The sequence below is a fragment of the Cygnus olor genome, chromosome 1 (assembly GCF_009769625.2).
Source record: "Cygnus olor isolate bCygOlo1 chromosome 1, bCygOlo1.pri.v2, whole genome shotgun sequence".
In the NCBI taxonomy this organism is placed as follows: domain Eukaryota; kingdom Metazoa; phylum Chordata; class Aves; order Anseriformes; family Anatidae; genus Cygnus; species Cygnus olor.
In genome coordinates, this window is record NC_049169.1 from 61,874,298 (window position 1) to 61,898,020 (window position 23,723).

A 23,723-nucleotide genomic window follows, 5' to 3' on the forward strand; every position below is an offset into this window, starting at 1 on the left:
AGGTGGTCCCAGTGATCTCTGTCAGCTTACGTGTTGGCAGGTGGATACCCTTTTGTCCCATACGTTGTGGAATACTGCCTGTAAATGTGAGTGGTAATACTGATTTGCTGAAGTCAAAATGCTCAGTATAAATTTATTGATTTTTGTTAAATCTTCCTATTGTAAATGAATGAAAAATTGAGCTTGGAAAAAGTCAAAGCATTTTCCTTTGACTATATAATTTTGATTTTCATAAGCAGTTACAAAACGTGTCACCATATAAATGACAGTGCCCTGTAAAAATCAAAATGGTGAAGTCCAAATAATTCCTTTTGATCTTATTGAGACAAAGTAATTGACAGTCAAATCTCTTTGGGGGAGGGCATTGTTCCTTGGGAAATCTATTTTCCCCCCCCCTCTGATTCAGGATGAAAAGATTTTTGAAATGTCAGTTTGCTAGAATTGAAATTGTGAGTTTTCTTGCACAGTGCTGTGAAATTGTTTGTGGCAGTGGATATCGGAGGTGTGCCACTTCTCAGTGGCACAGATCAGGTTATTTACACTTTTATTATCTAGTCTTGTCTGAACTCTCTCATTGCATGAACTAGAAAGGTCATCCCTGTAGACTACTTATTTTATTTACACTGTGATGGAAAATCAGACGTGAATCTATGATAGAGCCTGGGAACAATGGAGAACAAACTCAATCAGTCTAAACTAGGTTATGGAAATAGGCCACTTTATCTTTAGAAATCCTGGATGGCAAGTTATGTGCATGTAGTCTGTATGAAGGGGTATTTAATCTATTTTTTAATGGAATTTTTGATTCCTGATTAAAAGTTATGTCCCAGGAGCTTTGTGCTTTCTTACTTAGCTTCCCAAGTTGATCCTTCCTAACCATCTTTTATAACCTGTAAAATTGAACTCTGGGTTGTAATGTGAGCTTGCATTGCTACTTCAGCAGGGAATGTGCTCAGGTCAAACACTCTGAGCTCATATCCTCGTGCTTTGGTCCTCGTTCTATCTGGCTCCTCATAAACTAGACAGGAACTTAATATTTTGGGCAATACTGTGGGCATAGTAATTTTATTAGCATGATGTGACTAGGCTTCCATGAAGTGCTGTAAAACTGGTACAGTTCTTGCCAGGGAAAACTGCTTTAATATAAGCATAAACTTGAAGGGAAAGAATTTCCAGTCTCAATATATTTTTACCATCTGAGTAAGGCTTGAAAACTTTTAAGCGAGTTCAAGTCCTTAGAAGCTATTTTGAGTTATGAAGCCTCAGCTCTAAGCTATTGTGTACTGAACAGTACGGTTCAGGAAAATCTCTGTCCCAAAGAGCCTGTGATTCAGGCAGATGATAGGATAAGAAGAAATGAAGGTACAGAACAGCGTGCAGCCAACTGAAGTTAGTTAGTGCAATGGCAGTAGACTGGAATCCATGTCTTGCTTTCGTCCAGCTCCTAGTGGTGAGAGGTAATACTGAGTATGACATTAATGGGAAAATTTCTGATGAAGTTAGGTGGCCTGTGGACAGGTAGGTCTCTCACCAGAAAAACCTGTATTGTTCTTTTCCTTTTGGTTTATTGGAAGTGAGCACCATAGTTGTGGTAGGCACCATGTGCAGATTTGCCTAGATCTTGGTTGCACGTGTACTCCAGAACACAAAGAATTTTGCCACTTCTGCTTCTCTGCTTTACTTAAGAAATCCACATGGCAAGAGAAACTTTATCGTTTCGTCACTTTGAAACTGTCAGTGGAATTTTAAATAACTTTTTTTAACCAAAATGGCTATTTCAGGGTATCTTGCTGTCGGACCCCATCTGTTTGGTAAGCGTCATCGTTTGTGACTTCTGCAGTGTGGGAACCAAATGTCAGAGACTGTCAAAGCCTTTTCCATCATGCTCTAATTCTGGCTGAGCAGAAATCCTGTTTATTCACTTTGCTCAAATAGTGTACAGTAAACTTCTTAGTCTTTTTAGTCGAGCCAGCATTATAGTAGAGTGAAAACCATAGTTTTTCTACAACTAAATTTCCTCAGACCAAGTATTTTTAAAGAATTAAGGGGCAGATTTGGTTAAATGAGGAGACTGCTGAAGAAAATCGGATTGCCTTGTTAATCACTAATAACTGTCAGTGTGCTAGGTAGATTTCTGAGAGTATTGCTCAGTTGAATGTATCATACTTTCAGATAGAAATTTAAAGTCTGGTCTCTTCTGGATAGTTCATATTTTGTGGACATTTTCATAAGCATGTGCTGATCCATTCATTTTAAAGAATTTATTTTTCCTTGTCTAAACTATCCTGTCATCCTAAAGCTATAGTCAATATGTCATTTTGCATTTCTAGGGCCAGTTCTTGGATTTTGGAGCTTTTGTAATTGAAAGTTCACTAGTCATCATTTAGTTTTATTTCTCTTGCTTTCTGTTTCTTTAGAATTCTGTATACGTCTTATAAACTCATAAGCATCCATTGATGAAATTTAGAGTCTCAGTTAAACTAGGCACAGTGTGAAGAAAATGGGTGAAGTTTTTCTGTGCTGTTCAGTGAAATAGTTTGGTTCTCACTGGTGACAAATCATTCCTTGCATCATCACTTTTAAGAGGGGTGTTCAGCTAGCTTAATATTTTCATGTCTTAGTGTTGTAGAAAACCAAAACAACACATGGTGTGTTTACTTATTTATTATTTATTTATGGCGAAAATCGGATATAACGTTTTTTCCTTCTCTGTTCTCATGGCTGAATTTCACAGACCAGTTTAACAATTATCTTTTCTATTTTTTCTTCTTATTTTTTTTTCTTTTTCTTTTTCATAGGAAAATGCTGTGAATGGAGAGCATCTGTGGCTGGAGACAAATGTTTCTGGGGACCTCTGCTACCTGGGGGAGGAAAGCTGCCAAGTCAAATTCTCAGTGCGTTATTTTCAGATTTTCTTCTCTGCTTCTGATGTAATGAGCCTGACTTCAAATTGGTGCACTGCTTGGAAGCTTAGTAGTTTGAATTGTTTGCTTCTGTTGTTGACGCCTATGTTCTGAAAGAAAGAATGCAAAAAAGACAAAAGACTGCTGGTTAAATACTTCATTGCATGGAAAACAAAAAGCCCCAAACAATTTTGAATGATCCAGATTATTTACACAATGAGAGTGAATTTAATGAGTAGTTTTGATTAATATGGCAAGGAAAAAAACTAAGATACTGAGATATTTCAGAAATGTTTAGATGAATGAGCCTATTTCATTTATATATACACACGTTATCGCTTGCTGGGATGTCTGAGCAGGATTCTGATCACATTTTTGTGATTTTCTCACTGCAAGTATTTGAACTGAATTTTCTGAACTCTTGAGTGCACTCACCAGCAATGAATAGAATATTCAAAGTTGGCCTTCTCCTATTGAAGCTTTTCTGCTGTATATTAAAAAATTTCATTGGATCTAACTCATGTTCCTCTATTCTTTGACTATGGAGTCGCTGTTATACTTTCTGCTTTCTTCAGTAACTCTTCATTTTCCTAATATTTAAGTTAAACTGCTTCAGCAGAAAAGATGAAAAAAAATGAAAAAAACAATACAGTTCCTTTGGTAAGGTGAGAAATTTTATTAGAGAGTGGTGATCCTGTATTCAAACCCTTGCTTTGAATCAATGCCCAAGTGAGTTTCCTGGCTCTTGGACTGCAAAATGTAATGGGAGTCCCCCTTCTGTGTGATGTCTGTGAATAGCACCTCTGCTTTTCTGCGATGTTGTTTTTTTGCTTTGTTTAAGCCCCTGCTGCCTGCCTCCAAAAAATAAATAAATAAATAAAAAAGCTACAAGAACTCAGATCACTTGATTCAAACTGAGGTATTTTGATTTACCAGTTACCTCCAGCGTTAGTAGCACATTGTTTGATCCAGACCAGCAGTGCTTTATGTAGCTCCAATTTCTATGATTCTAATTTAATATCCCTCTCCCATAACTTCTCAAGCAAATTAGTTACTTCACAGTGTAAAACGTGAAGGTCAAACTTGGGAAGTGTGTTCTTGTTTACAAAGACTGCTGAAGCAAAGTCCCAGTTGTAACAGACTACTTACTGTGGGGTAATATTCAAGTGAAGCATCATGTGTTTGCCCTGCAGTTACAGTGGTCCTGAGGCAATGGGTTTGGGCAAAAGCAGGAGACAGGATTTTTGTCTGCCAATATGACTGTTCTTATGTTCTGAATAGAACAAGTAAACATTTCCTCATGATTTAGCTTACTGGGAGTAGCATGAAAATGTAATAATGTGTTGCATATGACTGCAAGGCTGAGACAGCTTTTTAGAGGAGCATCTGTATGGAAGGTGGAAACACTGCCTGCAATAGCTGGTGAATTACACCCACTGACTTGCACTTTTATTTGGTAATGTTGGAGCATGTTTTACATGGCAGCAAGCTTTTGCAGCCAATAGGCATGGAGATACTGAGTCACATTTAGGAAGCAGCAGAGTTTAAAGTTGCTCAGTTTTTAATTGCCTGGCCTTTGCTTGACCTGACTGAGATTATTTTCTATTTTAAGTACTATTGGATCCCTTTGGGAAAAGTGGTGTCTGTTTTTATAACAGGTTACAGTGCAAAAGGCTTTTGTTAGTTTAGAGAGATGGAGGTGGAAATGCAGTTAATATTATTTGTGGATGGTTTAATCTGAACTGTCAAAAAGCTAATGCTTCTCCAGTTGGAATCATTTGAAGACATTGAATTTTTCACATCTACCAGATTTTTGTTTGTCTTAGCTCTTTTACATGTGGCCTATGTAATACCAGAGGTTTTTAATGGAGAAATGGCCAAAAATATAGCTAAGCTATAAATGAAAAGACTTTGTAGAAAATGTTAGCCTATACAGAACATTAATTCATATTCTTTGGAATGTGGAGCTGAAATTTTGTGATAAATCAAATAGGTCAGAAGTAGTATAAAATATGAAGTCTGAATTTTTACTATTCTCTCAACATAAACGGCTGTAACTACTCATAGTGCCACCAGCAACATACTCAAATCAAGATATTCAAAAGTAGCTGCTTGTAAGGCATTATCTTTATTTGATTTTTGCAGTTTTTCATCTTAGGGATTGATTCCTGTGTATTATTCCTCAGTGTCTTTGGTAAATATGGAGACTGGAAAGTTAACATGTCACAAAACACATGAAATATTGGAGAGTTATATAGTGCCACGGTTATTCTGGTGAAACATTAAAACGTACAAGCAAGCACACAGAATGAGGGTATTTTTACTTAATTATGAGACTCCATAAAATTGTAATGATTATAATGTAAGGCAAAGATGTGTTTTTCCCTGCTTCTTCTTGAGTTTATTTACAATTTACTGAAAATTCTAATGAAATAATTTATTAGAAATTTAAATTAACTTGAAAAAAAAAGAATGTAAAAATCTTAAACCAGTCTCGATATACTGTGTGTTTATAACATTTCTGTCCCTCAAGTGCAGGTCTATAAATTAAAATTCATATAAAATTAATTTCATCTGGTTTATTAAATTGAGTACATGCAATGAAAAAAAATTGAAAAAATAAATGTACTCTCTCTCCTGGATGCATTCTCTTCTCTATGATATGCTTTGGCCCATGGGAGTCAATGGAAATTATTTTAAAAGCCCTACTGAAATTAATAAAACTAACCATCATAATTAAGTTGAGAATTTTGTCCTTGTTGTAACATTTCATAAACATTTAAGAACATTCAGTGAGAAGGTTATCATTCTCAGATAAATGACTTCATTTTTTTTTTTCTGCAAAGCAGTGGTCAAGCCCATCAAAATCAATATTGAATCATAAACATGTAATAATATACTCTTCCTAATTGGTCTGAGTCCTCTGATTTGCTTGTATGTTTTTTCTCTTTTTTTTCACTGGCTCTGCCCATCATCTTTGTGGGCTGCTTCCTTTTAGAGTGATGATCTGTGCTGTAACCTCCTTATCTGCTACCTAAAATGAGCCTTGTACTGTTACTTCACAAACTGGAGTACCACTGTCTTCTGTCTTTCACAAAGTCCAATTTTTAACTGGGAGAGCTTCAGAATCCTTTTTCAATATACAGGACAGCTGAGAACACCAAGATGAAAAAATATGTATTCTATAAAGAGAAAAACATCTGTTTCACAGCTAACTTTTTTTCCTGCGGAGAATAGTGCACCTCCATCCACATACTTCTCCCTTTCCTCTTGCAGAAATCTGCTCTGCGGAGGAAGTGTGCTGCGTGCAAGATTGTGGTCCACAATGCGTGCATGGAGCAGTTAGAGAAGGTAAGACATTGCCATCTTCTGGAGCATGATGCAGGCAACACTCATTTATTTCATTCTCATACTGCGCTTTCAGTCTGGAAAACACCATATGCCAAATTAGGTTTTCATAGCTGTTTTGACAATGTATTTGTTAAAAAGTTGAGTTAAAAATTCAGCTTATCTTTTAAAATAGATTTCTTCAAACCCTGTGAACTGTTAGGGGAAAAAAAAAAAAAGGAATGCTTTCACATTTTTATAATTAAAGATATTTTCCCTTTATTTCTAGATTGAAAATTGAAACTAGAAAATGCAGTATCCTGCCATGTGCAAAATTGGCCTTTCAAAACTCCTCAGCTAAACCCAGAATAATTCATCTTATGACAGCTATATTTATTATGAGCAATGCAGCATAAGGTGCTACTATGAATATTTTCCACTGTATTTACTAGACTATGCTGTTTTCTCCTCAAATCCTCAGAAAAAAAAATTTTGTTTTTGAAGTACGAAACATGAAACTTTTCCTTTATAGTGCCATTAATTCTATGAACATCTTTTCTGCTTATCACCTTCTTCAAGGAGCCCTCCTTCCCCCCAGGTGCTTATAGAATATTGATTACAGGGTTCAGGCTTCCCATCAGTGTTTCTTGTTCATTACACCTAACTGGGAATGTGAAAAAGGAATCCTCCCCCTCTGCTGTTTTTCATTCTTGGTGGGATATGTGTGATGAAACAAGTGGGAATATACCCATGGATTTCATTAGAGCTTCATTTTCACTACTAGATGTTGTTCTTCATAAAAGAAGTTGATGCAAAACAAATTTATAGCAGCAACCCTTTGGAAAGGGTTTTTATTTTCCCAGTATTTGGGCTTGTGTTGACAAATGTCACAGTGATTGCCATAATACCAAGTTGGAGAGGTACCATTTCCACCCCCAATGCTTTTACCAACAGTGAAATTAGCATTAGCACATGCTTTCAGCACAAAATGTTACCAGTGAATTTTTCATGACTTCCAATCATCAGGGATGCTGGCTCTCCGTAGCCCAGTAAGGTAGTGGCTTTGCCAGCAGTAGCAAATGAGCACTTAGATAAAACCCATTCTGTTGAGCTTGTCTATGCTATTCTAGAAAACACAAAATTCACCTCTTGGCAGAGGGTTATTAAGTTTGCATGCATCTTAAACTCTGTGGAGTTTAAAACTGGTACATTAGTCTTCTGTTTGGCTTTCTCTGCAAAAGTCCAAGTTGTAAGTAAAATGAATTTAAGAGATGGAGATCTTTCTAACCTGCTAGGACTCAGCAGTGGAATGATAAATTGCAATTCCTCATGAGGAGCAATGGAGGAAGACAAATGACTATGGCTATGGTTTGTGCTATGGCTTTGATTTAAGTAATAAGTATGTCATTCACTTTTTTCTTTTTCCTCCCTTGAGCTATTATTTTGAAAGCCATGATTATATGAGAATAAAAACTTATTTCTGTGGGAAGTAGGGGGTTGTGTTCAAAACTGGGGAAACTTGATCCTTCTACTTTCATAACAAAAGCATGGCTACGCAGTATCCTTAAAGGTTTTACTCCTCGAACTTAAGTTTGAATCCATTCAATTTAGTGCATTCCACTTATCCTTTGTCTTTTTCTTCTGGCTCTTTCCCCTCTTCAATATATATTTCATATATATATTTATATATTCCCCTGCTTACATTTCTGTTGATTTTCTTTTCTCAAAAGATCATAAAATCATAGAATGGTTCGGGTTGGAATGGACCTTTAAAGATCATCTAGTTCCAACCCCCCACCATAGGCAGGGACACCTCCCAGTAGACCAGGTTGCTCAAAGCCTCATCCATGCTGACCTTGGATACTTCTAGGGATGGGACATTCCAGACTTCTTTGGGCAACCTGCTCCAGTGCCTCCCCGCCCCATAGCAAAGAATTTCTTTCTAAAATATAATCTAAATCTACTTAAAATTAGTTTAAAAACATTACCCCTTATCTTATCACTACTGTCCCTAGTAAATTATTTAGGTTTTTCTTATAGGATCCCCTCATTATTTATTTTATGCTTTTTCTTTTTGACTTCCTAAAAATTTATTCTCTCCATTGAAGTTCCTGTTGTCCTCTTTTTTGCCTTTCCTCTCCCATCTTAAGGAGACAATACCACTGCATGAGGCAGTTTTATATTCACCAAATGGCTTGTGACTGGGGGAGTGTTCTAAACAAAAGGTAGAAATTTAGGATAATGTACACTTTTTTTCCTGTAAATTAAGATGATTTTTGCACAGCTTTTGCTTATGAAGGCATAAGGCTGGGATGTGCAAAAAGGTCTTAGAGTTAGCTTTCCAGCTCCTATTAACTTCTGAGAACTTAAGTCCACTTTGGTTGCAAATGACATTCTTCAGAAAAAAAAACACAGGTGAAATGGTTGCCTTCTTGGCAAGGGAGAGATGGTTTAAATAATGGAACTGAGAAGGCAGCAGTAGCTTTAATGAAGGTGAGGGCTTTGTAGAGATTTAGCAAGGAGTATTATTGTGGCATGTGAAGAGATTTTCTGACATCCAGGTAAGTTACTTTCTTCAACTAGTGAAATAAATACTATAATAGGTAACAGATAATTTGGAAGTGTGGCCTAGATCAACATATTGGAATAACCTCTCAGCTAAGTTTCAGTTCTAACACCTTTATTTTAATGCCAGATTAATTTTCGCTGCAAACCAACTTTCCGAGAAGGGGGCTCCAGGTCTCCAAGAGAGGTAAGTAATGGACAAATGATGGTTGCTTTTCATTTGATTTGTGGGCTGATTCACGTGGTGTGGAGCTGCAGCAGTGCTTCTAGATTCAGAAGAATCTTAGAGTATTGATTCCCTGTGGGATCTGTTCTTCACCCCAGAATAAATGTAAAATGAATTCTAGCTGAATTGCTGCATTACTTATACTGACAGGAACCATTTTGTCTTTCTGCTGTTTCTTTTCCCATTCACTCAGCCATTCTCTACTTTTTTTTCTATTTTTTTTTGTGGCATTTCATTTTTCTTTCTGACCTTTGAATTAGTATTTTGTCTTTTCTGTGCTTCCCTGAGCTTCAGCTGAACATTCCCTTCATTTTTTATTATATTTTTTTCAAGCATCTCTCATGGTCAAAGATTTTTGTTAGTCAAAATATCAAACATTCAAAAACCCCATGGTTTGCATCCAACTACTGTATGAATCCAGCTCCCTTGAAGGTACTGGGTATTTACTGTTCTTATAGCTATTTTTATAGCTATTTTTATGTATCTCTTATAGAGTTAGAAGTCAGTGGTTCCAAAAGAAAACAAAACAAAAAAATGAGTAAAAAACCCTGACCCCCAAAACCCTCAACAACAAAACCACCACCACCACCACCACCACCACCAAAAAAGAATAGATAGTTGTTGAAACTTATTTACACATTAGTTTGTGGTGGTGTTTTTTTTTTTCTTTTTTCTTGTTTTATTTAAAGAGGGGAAAAAAACCACAACCCTAACTGCTATAGTTGTTTTGGTTGCCAGTCTGGTGCTATGGAAGCCCTTTTTCCGTGAGTAATCACAGTATGGAAGAAGACTTGGAAATGACTGCTTTTGCTTGTTGTTCTGTTTCATTTTTGGTAGTTATGGGGGAGAAATAGAACGCTACTTGTTTAAGAGCCACGGTTCACTTCCCCAAAAGCAGAGATGGGGAAACTCAGAGACTCTCCTCCTCTTTCTTTGGTAGGATCATGTCACAGCTTGCTCTTAGCAGAGGTAGCTCAGTTCCCTGCCACATGAGTTCCTCTGTGCAGGCTGGCATAACAGCAGGGCACAAGTAAGGCTTCTTCTAACACTCTTGCCTGAAGAAAAGGAGCACTGCAGTCCTGCACATCCTCCATTCTCTTGCCCACCTCTTGATGCCATCCAGGGTGTAAGGACTCCAGACTACTTCAGTGACTGGTCCTTCTTCCCTGCCTTCCCTTTACCTGCATTGACTTGCAATATTTTTGCCTTTTAAGAGTATATTTCCAAGTAGAATATAACAAGGCCCTGTGTTGTGGCTGAGTATATATGTAGGTGATGCTTATCTTCATGTAGTGTACTTTCTTCTTTTTATAGAAGGACAACAAGGAAGTAGTTCTGGACACATTTTGACATGGATAAATAACCCTATCTTGTCCTTTTTCTTCACGTGGTTTTGGCTGTGTCTGAGGTTTTCAAGGGGGGACTACTGCATTTTACTCCAGAAATGATCGCCTTGGCTGAAGGGACCTTTTCTTTGATCTCTGTAAATCAATTTCATGTGGATGGTATCTTTTGAATGTAAGCTACCATCACTTCCTGTGACATTTTCTTTGTCCTTCTCTTGCAGAATTTTGTCCGACATCACTGGGTGCACAGACGGAGACAGGAGGGGAAATGTAAGCAGTGTGGAAAGGTAAGACTGCCCATGCAGCACAAACACAACACTGGGCACACATGCATTCAAGGTAGTCAGTAGCTACTTCCAGTCATGGAATATTTTCTTTGCTAAATACTTAGCCTCTCTTAAGCAGAAAATGACAAGACTGATGTGTTGAATGGTAGCAGCCCTGATTCACGCATGGGAAGAGAAAAGGCAGTTGCATCTGTGCAGGAATGGCATATCTTATGAGCTGGACCGTTGTGCTGCACAGGCCAATGAAAACGATGAGAAAGAAGGATGAGAAAGTGGCTCCTTGAGCTTTTTTCTTGGTTAAACCAACCCCGTGCCAATATTGTGCTCTCATAGTACTATTCTCTGCACCAAAATTGTGATTGCCTATTTTTTTCAGGCTTCCGGAAAAAGAAAGGCTGTTGCTTTCTTTCTGTCTCAGCAGACTCTAGGATTTGTGAGACTGCTTCACATTCACTATCTATGTGGCAAAACAAAAGTTTGTTTCTAAAAAGTTATAAAAAGGAATAAGAAGAGCCTTATGTCCTGAGGACATTTCTTCTGAAATTTTATGAACCCCTGAAATTTGGTGAGAGATATTTAAATAATACAGGGATTTGATTTCCCTTCTCTAGCACTGTATTATATTTTTGTTTCTGTCTTACCATCAACTAGTAAGAAAGATTGTGTCTAATCTCCATGGCGTGACACTTTAGTCAGAAGAAATCAGATTTGTATCTGAATAGTGATGTAGATTATCAGCTGCAGCAAGGCACACCATACAAATATGGTACCCTTTTATAAAAAGTGACATGTGAACACTGCAAGGAGGCACTTCACAGGCAGCATTCTTATGGCATGCCTCCTTTGCCCTTCTAGATTGGATCTCCCCTAAAGGCATTAGGATTTCATTTTACATATGGAGTTCTTGCAGTCTGTCACATTAAGACCTGTGCTGGTTACATGCATGTGGCCAGTGTAACCAGTCTGTCCTAAAATTCCTATCAGTCCTTACTGGTGGGGGGAAGTTCAGAAGGAATTGTATTTTTCTGCAGATGTCATGATAAACAGGTTAATGGATATAGCCAAAATATGCTGGAGCTATGGAACCCTATGTGCTGTGTATGTGTGTGTGAGTGCCTTTATTAATGGGGGCTTTGATCCCAATTATTTAGGCAGATTGTAATAACCAGTTCAAACTGGGGATTCAGGTGCTCTTTTCCTCCAAATGTGTTTCCTCTGGTATACACAACTATTTACTTCCACAGGAACAACTCACAGCATGGAATTTCATGTGTTGCACAGAAATTGATTGCTAGTGAATCAGGGCTAATCAGGTACTGATAGGCTGATATTCTCATAAAGTTTTTCTCACTGAGGAAAGGAGGAAGAGCGAATTTTTGGTGGAGTATGGGGTCCCCCAGTGTTTCAACCTGATAGTCCATGTCAAATCTCACTGTGACCTCCAGCACATCACTTTATTTCATCACTTCTTTTATTTGAAAAGTTAGCTTTCAAATAATTACTATCTTACTTCAAACTATATATCTTTAGGAAGAATTAGTTCACATTTGTAATGCAAGTTGAGGATGAAAAGTGTTTCATTGTTATTTATCATTAATATGTTTTTATTGCTGTATCATTTTCTCGTATGACTCCCTAAAAACCAAATGGTTTACTGAATAAATGAAAAACAGTCCATCCAGAACCAGACAAGCTGCTCAGTCAGTCCATATGTTTAAAATATATCACTGATGGGCTGTGGAATTAATGTACTGAATTTTAGGTTTTTAGTAGAGATTTTGGGAGAGGATTTCTCTCCCGCTTGTTACAAACCAGAACAAAACGAAACATTTCATGACCGTGAGAGGCTGATTATTTTTAATACTTTGGGACAAGAAAGAGTAAGATTTGTAAGAAACAGTAAGAAGCACTAGACTAAGTGAATAAGAATAGAGTGCTTTGTCCAGTTTCAGCACTTGTCATGCATACTGTCACTCTGCTCTTGTGCACTGGAAATGCTTTTGTACTGAATAGAAGATTGGATCTGCCCAGGCAGAAGCAGCTGGATGGCTTGTCTTTGTGAAGCCATTTAGCCATGATCTGTTACTAAACTTGAACACACTAAATCACCTCCATTATGAAGAACCTGCTCTTTGAGTTTCTTTCTTAAAACCTTAGATACCAGTGTAAGGATTAAAAAAAAAAATTCTAGACAGAAGTGGCACAAGCTAAAAGCTTAGGGACTTGTCCTATGTTGGTGGTGTGGTCTACTGGCAAGCTGGTTTGAATATGCTCTGGGGACACCAGAAGAACTAGCTGCAATGTGTATTTCTGCACAGCAGGTAGATGGGGAGAACCTCCTCCCCATCAGTGTATTGATAGGGCTGTCCTCAGCTACTGCTTATGGACAGACTGTAGCTCAGTCTCTCAGCTGACAAGAGCATTGTACCTCTGGATGAGTTTTTGGTTGTTTATTTCTCCTTGCTGTGTTTGTCATTGTCAAGCACACCATTAGTGTCCTAATAGTCTCGTTTTTCCTGCATGTATCCAACTTGCATATATCCATCTCATTCCACAGCAGCTAGGACCTTAATTATGGATGCAGTGAAGAAATGTCCTTCTAGATGTTACTAAATCAGATTACTGTAACTCTTTTCCTTGGGTCTTGGATATTGACCAGCATGTGGGAGATTTGGGTAGTACTCAGCTTGTCAAAAAGAAAACCGACTCATAACCTCATGACCTGATAGAGAGACTTTCAATTAGGCAGAAAATTCTGGGCTGCTGAAGGGCTGCTTAATGTGGTAAAGAAAGACCTGATAAAAGACAAAGAACAAAGGATCCAGACAACTACAAATTTGAAATAAATCTAGACTTAACATTGAAGTTGTCCATGACAAACTGTTCAGTGGAGTGCTGAACATTAACCCAAATCAATTCTTTTTCAGGTTAAATAAGCTTTAAGTGAACACAAATTTTTAGGCTATAACTCCAGTTACACTTTGTCACCTGTGTTATGTGCAAGAAGGGTATATTTGACCCAATGGTCTTTTCCAGACTTAGAATTTAGAGGAAAAAGATATGTCTGTTGAAATAGCATTCTACAAAATGAAACTCTTCTGTAAGGGAATAAAATCTCATATTTGCTGATAATGGTGATTTTTTTCTCTTTAAACCTATAAAAATATACATATAAATAACTTTTTTATTTGAATTAGATAATGTTTGGTTTTTTTTTTTGAGTTGACTAAAAGGATTTTGATCTGAGTCAGCTTAATAAAACAAACTTAATTTCCCAAATGAAACATTTCCAGACAGACATTGTAGTTGATTCAACTGTGCATTAAAAAAAATAAATAATAACAATAATAAAAAAAATCAATTTATTTTATTTTTAATATATATATATGTATTTAGGGCAAAAAAGACTGCAAAGAAAGAATGTTCTGTTCCACAGAAAATCTGAATCTTAGTCATATCTCTAGAAACCCATTAAAATAGTAATTCCTTGTCTGTTTCTTCTTCTTCCTTTCCCTCTTTAACTATACAATTTTAAAAATGCATTAAAATGTTTATGTCTCTAAAGACTGGGGGGGGAAGGTGGGGGGGGATATGAGAGAGTGAGATAGAGAAGTGCTCACATGCCCTAGCTGAAGAACCTTCTCCATGAATCCTGTTATTATATCCCTACAAAATCAGTTTGATGGCTAAGAGCTTTGAGGCTGGACCAAAGTATCTGACTGCACTGAACTGATTTAGCCTAGCACAGTTTCCCGACAAGAGTTTAAGCTGTAAATTTTGTTGTAGTCAGGAGCAATTTAATTCTTTTTCTCCTGTTTGTTGTAGGGCTTTCAGCAGAAGTTCTCCTTCCATAGTAAAGAGATTGTGGCCATCAGTTGTTCCTGGTGCAAGCTGGCGGTAAGTGGACAATACTCAGGGCAAGTGGTAGCAGCTTCACTGAGTGGCCTCCAAGCAATTAATTCTGTTTGTCCCTGCTTTCGGGGTTTCTTCTCTCAGTGAATCACCCCCAGTTTTAGTCTTTCTTTTCCTTTTGCTCAAAACCACCATAATTTTAGCTGGCTAACACATGAATCCTTCCAGGAGAAGAGTCTTGCTGCCCAGTGTAGTCACTGGCTACCTACCATCAACACAACGCTGCTGCCATCTCAAAGAGTCAAAGGGATTTTAATACATTTAGCACAGTCAGGCTGGTTTATGAGCTTTAATCTGTGTTTATCTACGTAGGTATAAAGCATGGCTAAGAACGGCGATCTTTAGTTTTATGTTCTTAAAGCTCCCAGGGTTTGAGGTGGGAACTTGAGGATGACAGAGTTGGGAGCGTTGGTCCAGTTTTCTCAGTGTCATTCTCTTCTTCCTCTCCATGCTTCGCCTTTGTCTTTCGTGACCTCCTTATTGACTCTAGTCATTTGCTCTTCTCCAGTTTCATAACAAAGTCACCTGCTTCATGCTACACCACATTGAGGAGCCGTGTTCCCTGGGGGCTCACGCAGCTGTCATTGTGCCTCCCACCTGGATCATTAAGGTGAAGAAACCTCAGGTAACTGCATGCTGATGTCTGTTTCTGAAGCTGTATGGCTGTACAGGGCCAGCCTGGCTTCGGCACTCAGTAGTCCTCCACTAAGGCATGCTTGTTCAACCTTGTCTCTCTCCCTGATACCCAGCATACATTCATGGTGACTATGAACCTGTATCCTCCTTCCCTTCCATCTAGCCATCAGTAGGTTTCCCTCTTTGGGATGATTAGCAGCAAACATGACTTTTGTTCTGAGCAATGCAGCTCAGGTTTGTTCCTCTTAACTGTGACTTCAGCTAGCATACTGCAAGAAATACACTGTGTTGGAGGTCAAGCATGCTCCATTAAATAGAGCTGAGCAAATACAGGGGAAAAACTGTTAACAAACATTCACTTGAACTGCAGTAAGAATTCACTGTAGCTGGTCTGGCATGCCTCTGAATTTTTCGTCAAAGGACTCTTAAACAATCATGTCTTATTCACATCAGCTCTTGCTGAATGCCAGCAGTAAGCCCACATGCTCATTTAGTTGCAGGTAAAAAGGACAAGACTTCAAAGCTTTGCAATAGATGTGATATGTTTTAGAGAGGTTAATTCACTAATCAACACAATAGGGAGAGAAGGTATCCAAAAGAGAACTGGCCAAAAATTAAAAGGGAATTCCCGTCATGCAAGAAGTAGGTGGTTGTTGTTGTTGTTGTTATTTTGATTCCAGGTAGAAAAGAAACAGACAAACACACACTGAACAAAAGCATCTTTCATATGCTTTTTGGTATAGTTTCTTACAAAAACAGGAAGATTATTGAATTTGTTATATAATTTCTAGCTCACTAACCCCCCCCCCCCTTTTTTTTTTTTTTGGTGAGCCAACAATACACTACTGTTACCTTTATTTTTAAACAAAATCAGGAAAAGGTTATTAAAAACAACAAATACTAATTTTAATAAAAAGAAAATAAGCTAATAAAAACAATAGTATTCATATTTGAACTAATTAAGAAGTCTTTCTTTAATCTTTTAAGCTATTTTGGTCTATTTTATTTTATTTTTGGGGTTTCTATTAATTTTTTGCTTGCATTTGCATTTTTTATTTTGTATTTTTCTTATTTTTATATTAAAAAAATTGCACTTGTAATTTTCTCCTGATTTGGTGGTTGCCCAAAGGATGACTTTCTTAGAATATTTTTAGACAGTTTGCTTTCTTGTCCATTATTTTTTCAGAAAAGTTCAAAAGAAAATCTGATCTAGTTAATTATAATTCATAGGGAAAAAAGTACTTTAAATGCATGTTTTAAATGTTAGGCTTAATGAAAGTGTCTATTAGTTCTGTGTGCCTGAGTCATGAATGGAGAGGAAGTACTTCAGTCCAATTTTCCCTCCCATCATATGTCAAGTCTTTGAAATTCATGGTCAGTAGCATGCAAAAATCTTATCTTGAATAACTGAAGCTTTAGATGAATTGGAATGATATGTAAAACAGAGGATGGGCAAGTTTCCACAACATTTCTGAACAACAATACCCAGTGCAGTATTAGTTTTGTGGAACGCATCTGTTGCTGTGGAAAATATTAACACATCTTTCAGATGCATCTTTAGATTTTTAGCAGAAATCTTGTTTGCTTTTATTCTTATTTTATTATTATTATTATTTTAGGAAGTTTTCTTCCCTCCTGCTGTTTCTGGCCAGCTCTACTTCTGTGTACTGTGACCCCTTTAACCCTGTATGTGTGTTTGGTGAACACTATGGTTGCATTCAGTCCACATAATACAAACACAATATTCAAATTTTTGTAAATTCAGATAGTAAATAAATATGTGTAATGAGCAATCTGTTTTTCACATATTCCATAATTGGAGTAAATTTGGCTAGAAGCCTTTTGGTTATAAATTATTTTCTCAGCTCTAGTTAACTACTCACATTGATCACGGGCAACTCCTGAAATGAATTCCCTACTCATAAAGCTGATTTTAGTTGTGCCTTCATCCTTTTTATTGGTTTTTAATTTCAAGCAAATAAGGTGGCTTTTTGTAGCAAACCCTTGTCCTGAGTTTTGATTTTTCTTTTTCTTTTTATTGCTACGAAAAATGTTTTCCCATGCTTAGCTACAACATGGGTCACCACCTTTCAGATATTGGATTTGAATAAAGAGCACACTCCCCCTCTGATTACCCACAATATTGTAGTAGTAAAACATGATGATGTAATTGGTTAAGGAAAAGTCTCTGCTTACACTCTTTACTTTCTAAGCGGGGAGCTTTTGCTGCTTGCAAGCAATTGATTACAAGAAGAAGAATATTATGAATGGTTCAAATAGTTCTGGGATAGGTGGTAGCCCTGTCTGTAATGACCCATTTTCATAAATGTAAAATTCCTGGTACCAATTTCGTTTTATTCATAATATGAGCCACTTCTGTAATGCTTTTACTGATTTCCGGTATTTACGTACTGTGTTAGCAGCACTTTGATACCATCTCTGATTTCCTAGGGTTCAAATCAATTCTGTCTTCTAGTTTGTGAAAGCTGTCAACCCTATTGCCCTGTCACATTTTGTTATAAGTCAGGCATGGTAGCCCAAGTGGTGTTAGTGCTAGGAATAGGCTAGCTACGCTTTTGCTGTGTGAGAAAAGAAGACAATGAGAAGGTGTACATCTGGCTGATGTACTTATAATTCAGTCTGTCTTCTGTTTGTGAGGGCAAAGGCAGTAATTGTAAGATTCTATTTTATTTTATTATTTTATTTTTCCTGTTCAAGGTGAGTAAACATGGTATTTTCTCCTTCTACTAATCCTTCAAGGACCTTCAAAAAGTGTTAGTGAATCTTTATACTTCTGGGTTTATTTCTTCCCTTCCTCAATTGCTGGCTGTAGCTGTCTTGCCCGACTGTGGTTTGTGAACAACCAGAAGATGGTCAAGATTGACCTTCTCAGAAGCTGTTAATTGTTTACATCATTTGAAGCCCAACATGTTAAAAGCCTTTGAAAATGAAGACTGAAATGTTGCAAAGGAAAAGGTTGAACAGATTCATTAGATCTGCTCAAGATAGTCTGTGGCCCTCACACCAACCAATACCATGCAAGGACTCCAATTCTGTTCATTTAGCTAAGCTTGTTTAGAACTATAGTGACCATGCAATAATACCAAAAATCTCTCTTTGAAGATGGCCAAACTGACATCCACAAAGGAGAGGTTTCCTCTCTAGATGCAAGTTAGGATTTACTTATGGTGCACAGTTAAAGGTATGCTTTGCTATCAAGTATTATGCTGAATAACGTTATATGTTTGTGAAAATACTCATCACCTTGTTATGTGGACAAGGTAGTACACATCCATTTCTTCAGTTCCATGTGTGAAGACTGATGATTACTCTTGGCTGTTATTCTTCTGCATGTTTGCAAAGAGAACCTGCATATGTTTGATCAGCTTCTTACCTTTCATCTGCTATAGATGTGCAGTTATCATTATTATAACAAAGATTTAGGTTCTCTTAACACTATACACATAAGCATGCTAAAAAAAAAGAAAAGCAAAATAACATAGTTGTGTTGTAACATATGTTATTGCTTTTTGAGTGTAGAAATGAAAAAATGTTATGATGGAGGCTTAGACTAAAACTCTTTCCTTAATATAGTCGTATGCCTCTTCCCACTCCAACCATAGGCAAGAAAAGAGTTATGCTATGATGTGATTTAATGACAGCTACACTTAAACAGTCTTTACATTATTTGTTAAAGTAGGCAATACTTTGTTGAACTATCTTTACTCTTTCCAGAAGAATTTCACTGGCCTTAAGTCCATCTATTGTGGAGGCAGAATTAACATGTACAGTCCTTCAAGTGGTACAATTAAGTACTTTCCTGACATAATACCTGACTTGAGTTACAGTCTATGATTTGCCAGTAGAGTTCACTGCACATTACCAATAAGATAAGTATTTTAAATTTTACACCTGGAGAGACTGGAGCACAAGGAAAAGTCCTGATATGCCCATGACCTTTCAGCAGATAGCTGGGAAGACTGTGGATAGACTAATCTCTGATCTGTCCTATTTTGCCCCATGCCAGGGAGGATTGTTTAGCAGAAATCAGCTGAGAAAATAGGCCAAGAACCCTACTGCTCGCGGCTGCCTGCTGAACCTTTGAGGCCAATGTACTGTACCTTTATATTGACATAAAGACTTTTGTCTACCTTCAGTCTGACTCTTTATATAGGGCAATGATAGACTATGAAGGTGATACTGTCCATCCACTTCTGTGGTCAGTGCAGTCTTCATGATTTATTGTGTTTTCAACACTTTGTATCAGAGTAGGGAAGAATAAGAATGCCTTCTTAGATAGTTTCTCAAACTATGACATAAGAGGGCAAGTACCGAGGAATTCATTTGCTGAACCATATTGTCTTTAATATTTTCAGTAAGCAACGAGGCATGAATACATCAATGTCCACAAGAAAAGTTGGGAGGTGACAAAAAGTTTGGGACCTTTTGCTCTACAGCAGGCTTCTCTTGGTCTGGTTGAAAAAGAAGAGGATAGTGTCTTTAGCAATTTGAGTTAGATAGCTGTTAATGTTTCCACGTTTCAGAGAAGTCAGGAAAAACTAACTTCTGCATCTGATGTATTGTACTGGGGTTTTGAAATTCTGGAAGTAGGTATTAGGTATACCAAGGGAGAATCTAGTAACTCTTCTTATTAACGTAATGGCATTACTGGCTAGTGAACAGGATTAAGTAGGGACATATCACTACTTACAGACTTGGTGATGTCTGATCATTAATTTCTTTTCATTAATGATACACTTTTGAATAACATCGGGACAGAAATTAACTTCTGGATGAGCTGAGTGGATCTTGCTTCCCTCTTGAAGCCAGAAAACAATCAATTAACTTTCTTCTAATTTCCTGTGTTACTTTCTTTCCTAGTAATGCACAGACCAAGAGTTGAAATACTTAGGAAATATTTACAGTATTTCCTATAATACAAAATCTCATTCATATGGAAAAGGAAAGATTTTCCTGCTGATATGATATCAGGTACTGCATTTTAAGGAAAAACAATAATTCCTTTTTTGGTATGTTCTTATCAACCAGAAGACCTTTATGGTCCAGTATTATTAAGTAGGCTATTGCCAGCCTGGAGAAGAGCTTTCATGCATTTTTTTTTAGTTTCTGCAAAAATAGAAGCAGTTTTGCTTTTTTTTTTTTTTTTCCTGTGGTTCAGTGATATTATTTAAACCAAGCAAACAAAAAAACCCCACAAATCCTTAAATGTTAACAATTCACATTGTTCCTCACCAGATGATCACACAAGCTTCTTGACAAGCTGGAACCGACTCTGCAGTGCCAACATCATACACCATGGTGCCTACATTATGTTGAGTCATAGTGGTTGCCAGAGCTAAAACTTGTTGTTTTCTTTCCTAAAAAAAAAAAAAAAAAAAAAAAAAAAAAACATGAAAAATATCTCATTTATCATGTTTTTTATTACATCTTTATGCAGGTGGTCTCCATACCAGGAGACGAGCCTGATTGGGCAGGAGACTGGAGCCCCGAAGGGGAAATGGGCGTCTCCTACCCCTATTGGGAGGGTTGGCAGGTACAACATGTGGTGTTATGTGAGTCTATGGGAACATCTGATCTTTTTCCCCCCTCACAGCGTGGGAAAGTTTCCAGTTCCAAAGCACCAGTCTGGTCTCCGTGTGTGGCTTTCTCCATAAACGGTGGTGTGGAAGTGTAAAGCATGCAGCGCATGTGATTTAAATCTTGAGCATGTGCCAAATACTCTTATCATTCTCCAAGTGGACATGCATGGAAGAGCTTCATAAAGGGGCTCTGTCTGTGCCTGTCTTCTCAATTTTGTTTTGCTTTTCATGTGTTCTTTTTTTTTTTTTTGACATAGAACTCATTAAAGACTTCAACGCGACGAAAGAAGAGAACATCTTTTAAAAGAAAAGCCAGCAAAAGAGGCAATGAAGTAAGTATTTCAGAGCTTTGAAAATCAGTCCCCTTTTATTTGAATGTATAATTGCAGATTTTAAAGTTTTTTTACTTTTTTTTTAATGTAGATTTTAAAAAAATATTCTTTTTTACTGGAAAATTCCATATTACTGAATTTGTTGTGAGAAAAGACATGTTTTGTCAAAAACTCATATGAGAAGTCTCTTAATTGCTGAATTATTTTTTTCAAGAAACAACATAGCAGACTCCAGGACTACCAGCAAACTAATGAAACAGCATCCCCTTAGGGTGTGAAAGACTCAGCTCAGACACTTGGGTTCAATTAGGTGGAACAGGATTGTAAAAATGGGGTTGTGAAATCCATGGTGAGTGTATTGACTGCAAGGGTCTCAGCTTGAGGTGGTTTGCAGGTCCAGTTGGATAATTTCTCCCTTGGTTGATCTCCAGTTGGAGATATTCTGCTTGCGTGAAATTTGACATTGGGCCACAGAGAAAAAAATCATACTAATAGTCCTATGGTTAGGTTTACTTATTTTCTTACCGAATTGTCTTAGCTGGATACATTTAGTCTCAACTGAGCACCATATTATCATGGCTATACTGTTTCCAATACCCAAAGTAGTTTTGTCAGAGCTGTTTTGGGTCTTCTGCATGTTATGCCAGGGAAGCTTACCCTTTCCATAGCTTTTACTAAAGTTATTTCTTGCTTCTGTTTCTCAGGATAACAAAGGTCGGCCATTTGTGATAAAGCCTATCTCCTCTCCACTCATGAAACCATTGCTGGTTTTTGTCAATCCAAAAAGTGGAGGGAACCAGGTAAGGTTTAGTCTAATAACAGTGTTTCTGCAGATAAGAATAGTTTTCAGTCAATCATGAATAAGAACTCTATGCAGTCTCCTAGAAGAGGTGCTTGCTGTTGAATGCCCTTTATACCTCCATCTAATTCTACTGAAGTGGAAGGAAAGGATACTTGAATATATGAGCAGTTGTCTCAAGTTGAAAGGAATCTGAAATGTTATTTTGGAAGTTTTCAGAACTCATCTTTCCACAGAAATTTTAGATTCCTGGTGAAGTGTCTAAGACTTCTTTTATGCAAAATATGATGTAATTTTACAAGGAAAGCCCAGTGAATGTGAAATGCCACATTGTTATGGCATTTAAGAAATCACTTCTGTTCCTATACTATACCTTAAAGAACCAGGTGATATTTTGGTGAAAGGTTGACCAATCTGCACTGAGTTGAGGGAGCAGCGGTGCAGCGACTGCCCAGAGTCCTTGGTTCCTGCTTCACAAGATAGTAGAAGCTTACGGTTATAAGGGTTCATGGTGGTGATGGTGGGTGTCAAAGAAACATCATTACTTGAATGATGGGCAGGACACTGTTCACTATGGTGACTTTGCCTGCAAGCTTTTTCATCTTTTTGCTGTCATGGATGGCAGGCTGAGGAGGAGTGGGATAACAGAGGTTTATAGTTGCATGTGGTCAGAGGTAGGAGAACAGGTTTCTGTAGGAAATAAATCTTTGGTCTGAACCTGAGTTCTTATTCTTATGAACTGTTAGTGATCTGTGTTGTTAAATTCAATTTATATGTATACATGTGCACTGTGCATGAATTGTTGGGTCTCTATTGGGGGGTCATCAGCTACACCACTTTTTATTTTGTATTTTTCTTGGTTTATTTTTGCATTATAAATCACAGAGGAAGGAAAAGCAGTCCAAATATAGTGAATAATGAGCACTATTATTTCTAATAATCATTATACAATTCATAATTTCCCTTCCTTTGATTTTTCTCTTTTCCCAGGGCACCAAGATTCTCCAAACGTTTATGTGGTATTTGAATCCACGCCAAGTATTTGATCTCTCTCAGGAAGGGCCAAAAGATGCGTAAGTTCTCAAGCACTCACCATGTGAACATTAATTCTTTTTATATCAGGAAAACAGATGAACATCTAGCTTGGAAAGATTGGTAGACTAATGATGCTGATACATATTATCCAGAATCAGTTTCAGAGTATAGTTAAGCCCTTAAAATGACTTCAGATAAGGTGCTTAAGCATGTGAATGAAAATGACAAGGCTTGGGGGTCTTAACACTGGCTTTAAATACCTATGAGGAAGCTACTGAGAAGACAGAGCCTGACCCTTTACAGCACCGTGGCAGGAGGGGCAAGAAACAGTGGACAAATTGTCCAAAGAGAAGTTTGAAATGAGAGGGGACCTGTCTAGATATAATGAAAGACTTTTTCACTGTGAGGACGGTTACCCGTTGGAACAGGTTCTCTTCGTATGTGGAGATTTTTGAGCCCCAGCTTGATGAAACCCTGAGAAACATGGTCTGATCTCAGTGTTGACTCTGCTTTGAGCTGGAGCTGAACTAGAGGTTCCTTCAAACTCAAATTGTCTTGTTTTCCTGTGATTGACTATGACAAGTTAATAGATTATCTGTTAAATAGGAGGTTACTTCTATTGTATTTTCTCTGTTGTGTTGTCTGCAAATTCTATCCTCACGTATAAATATGTGTATCTAAATAAATATGTTTATACATGTGTGGAGACAACCAATTGGAGTTGATGTTCTGGTATTGTGGGTGATACCTATTCA

The 23,723-nt window shown here is 37.4% G+C and overlaps 1 protein-coding gene across 1 annotated transcript in view; it reads left to right on the plus strand.

Annotated features, from left to right (window-relative positions):
- Positions 1-23,723, plus strand: part of DGKI (diacylglycerol kinase iota) — a 212,287-nt gene that overhangs the window by 82,800 nt on the left and 105,764 nt on the right. Inside the window, 9 exon segments of the mRNA XM_040561335.1 lie at positions 2,799-2,894; positions 6,180-6,254; positions 8,926-8,982; positions 10,589-10,654; positions 14,480-14,551; positions 15,075-15,191; positions 21,060-21,134; positions 21,839-21,934; positions 22,924-23,006. Coding sequence (XP_040417269.1) covers positions 6,237-6,254; positions 8,926-8,982; positions 10,589-10,654; positions 14,480-14,551; positions 15,075-15,191; positions 21,060-21,134; positions 21,839-21,934; positions 22,924-23,006 — 584 coding nt within the window. The 5' untranslated portion in view covers positions 2,799-2,894; positions 6,180-6,236.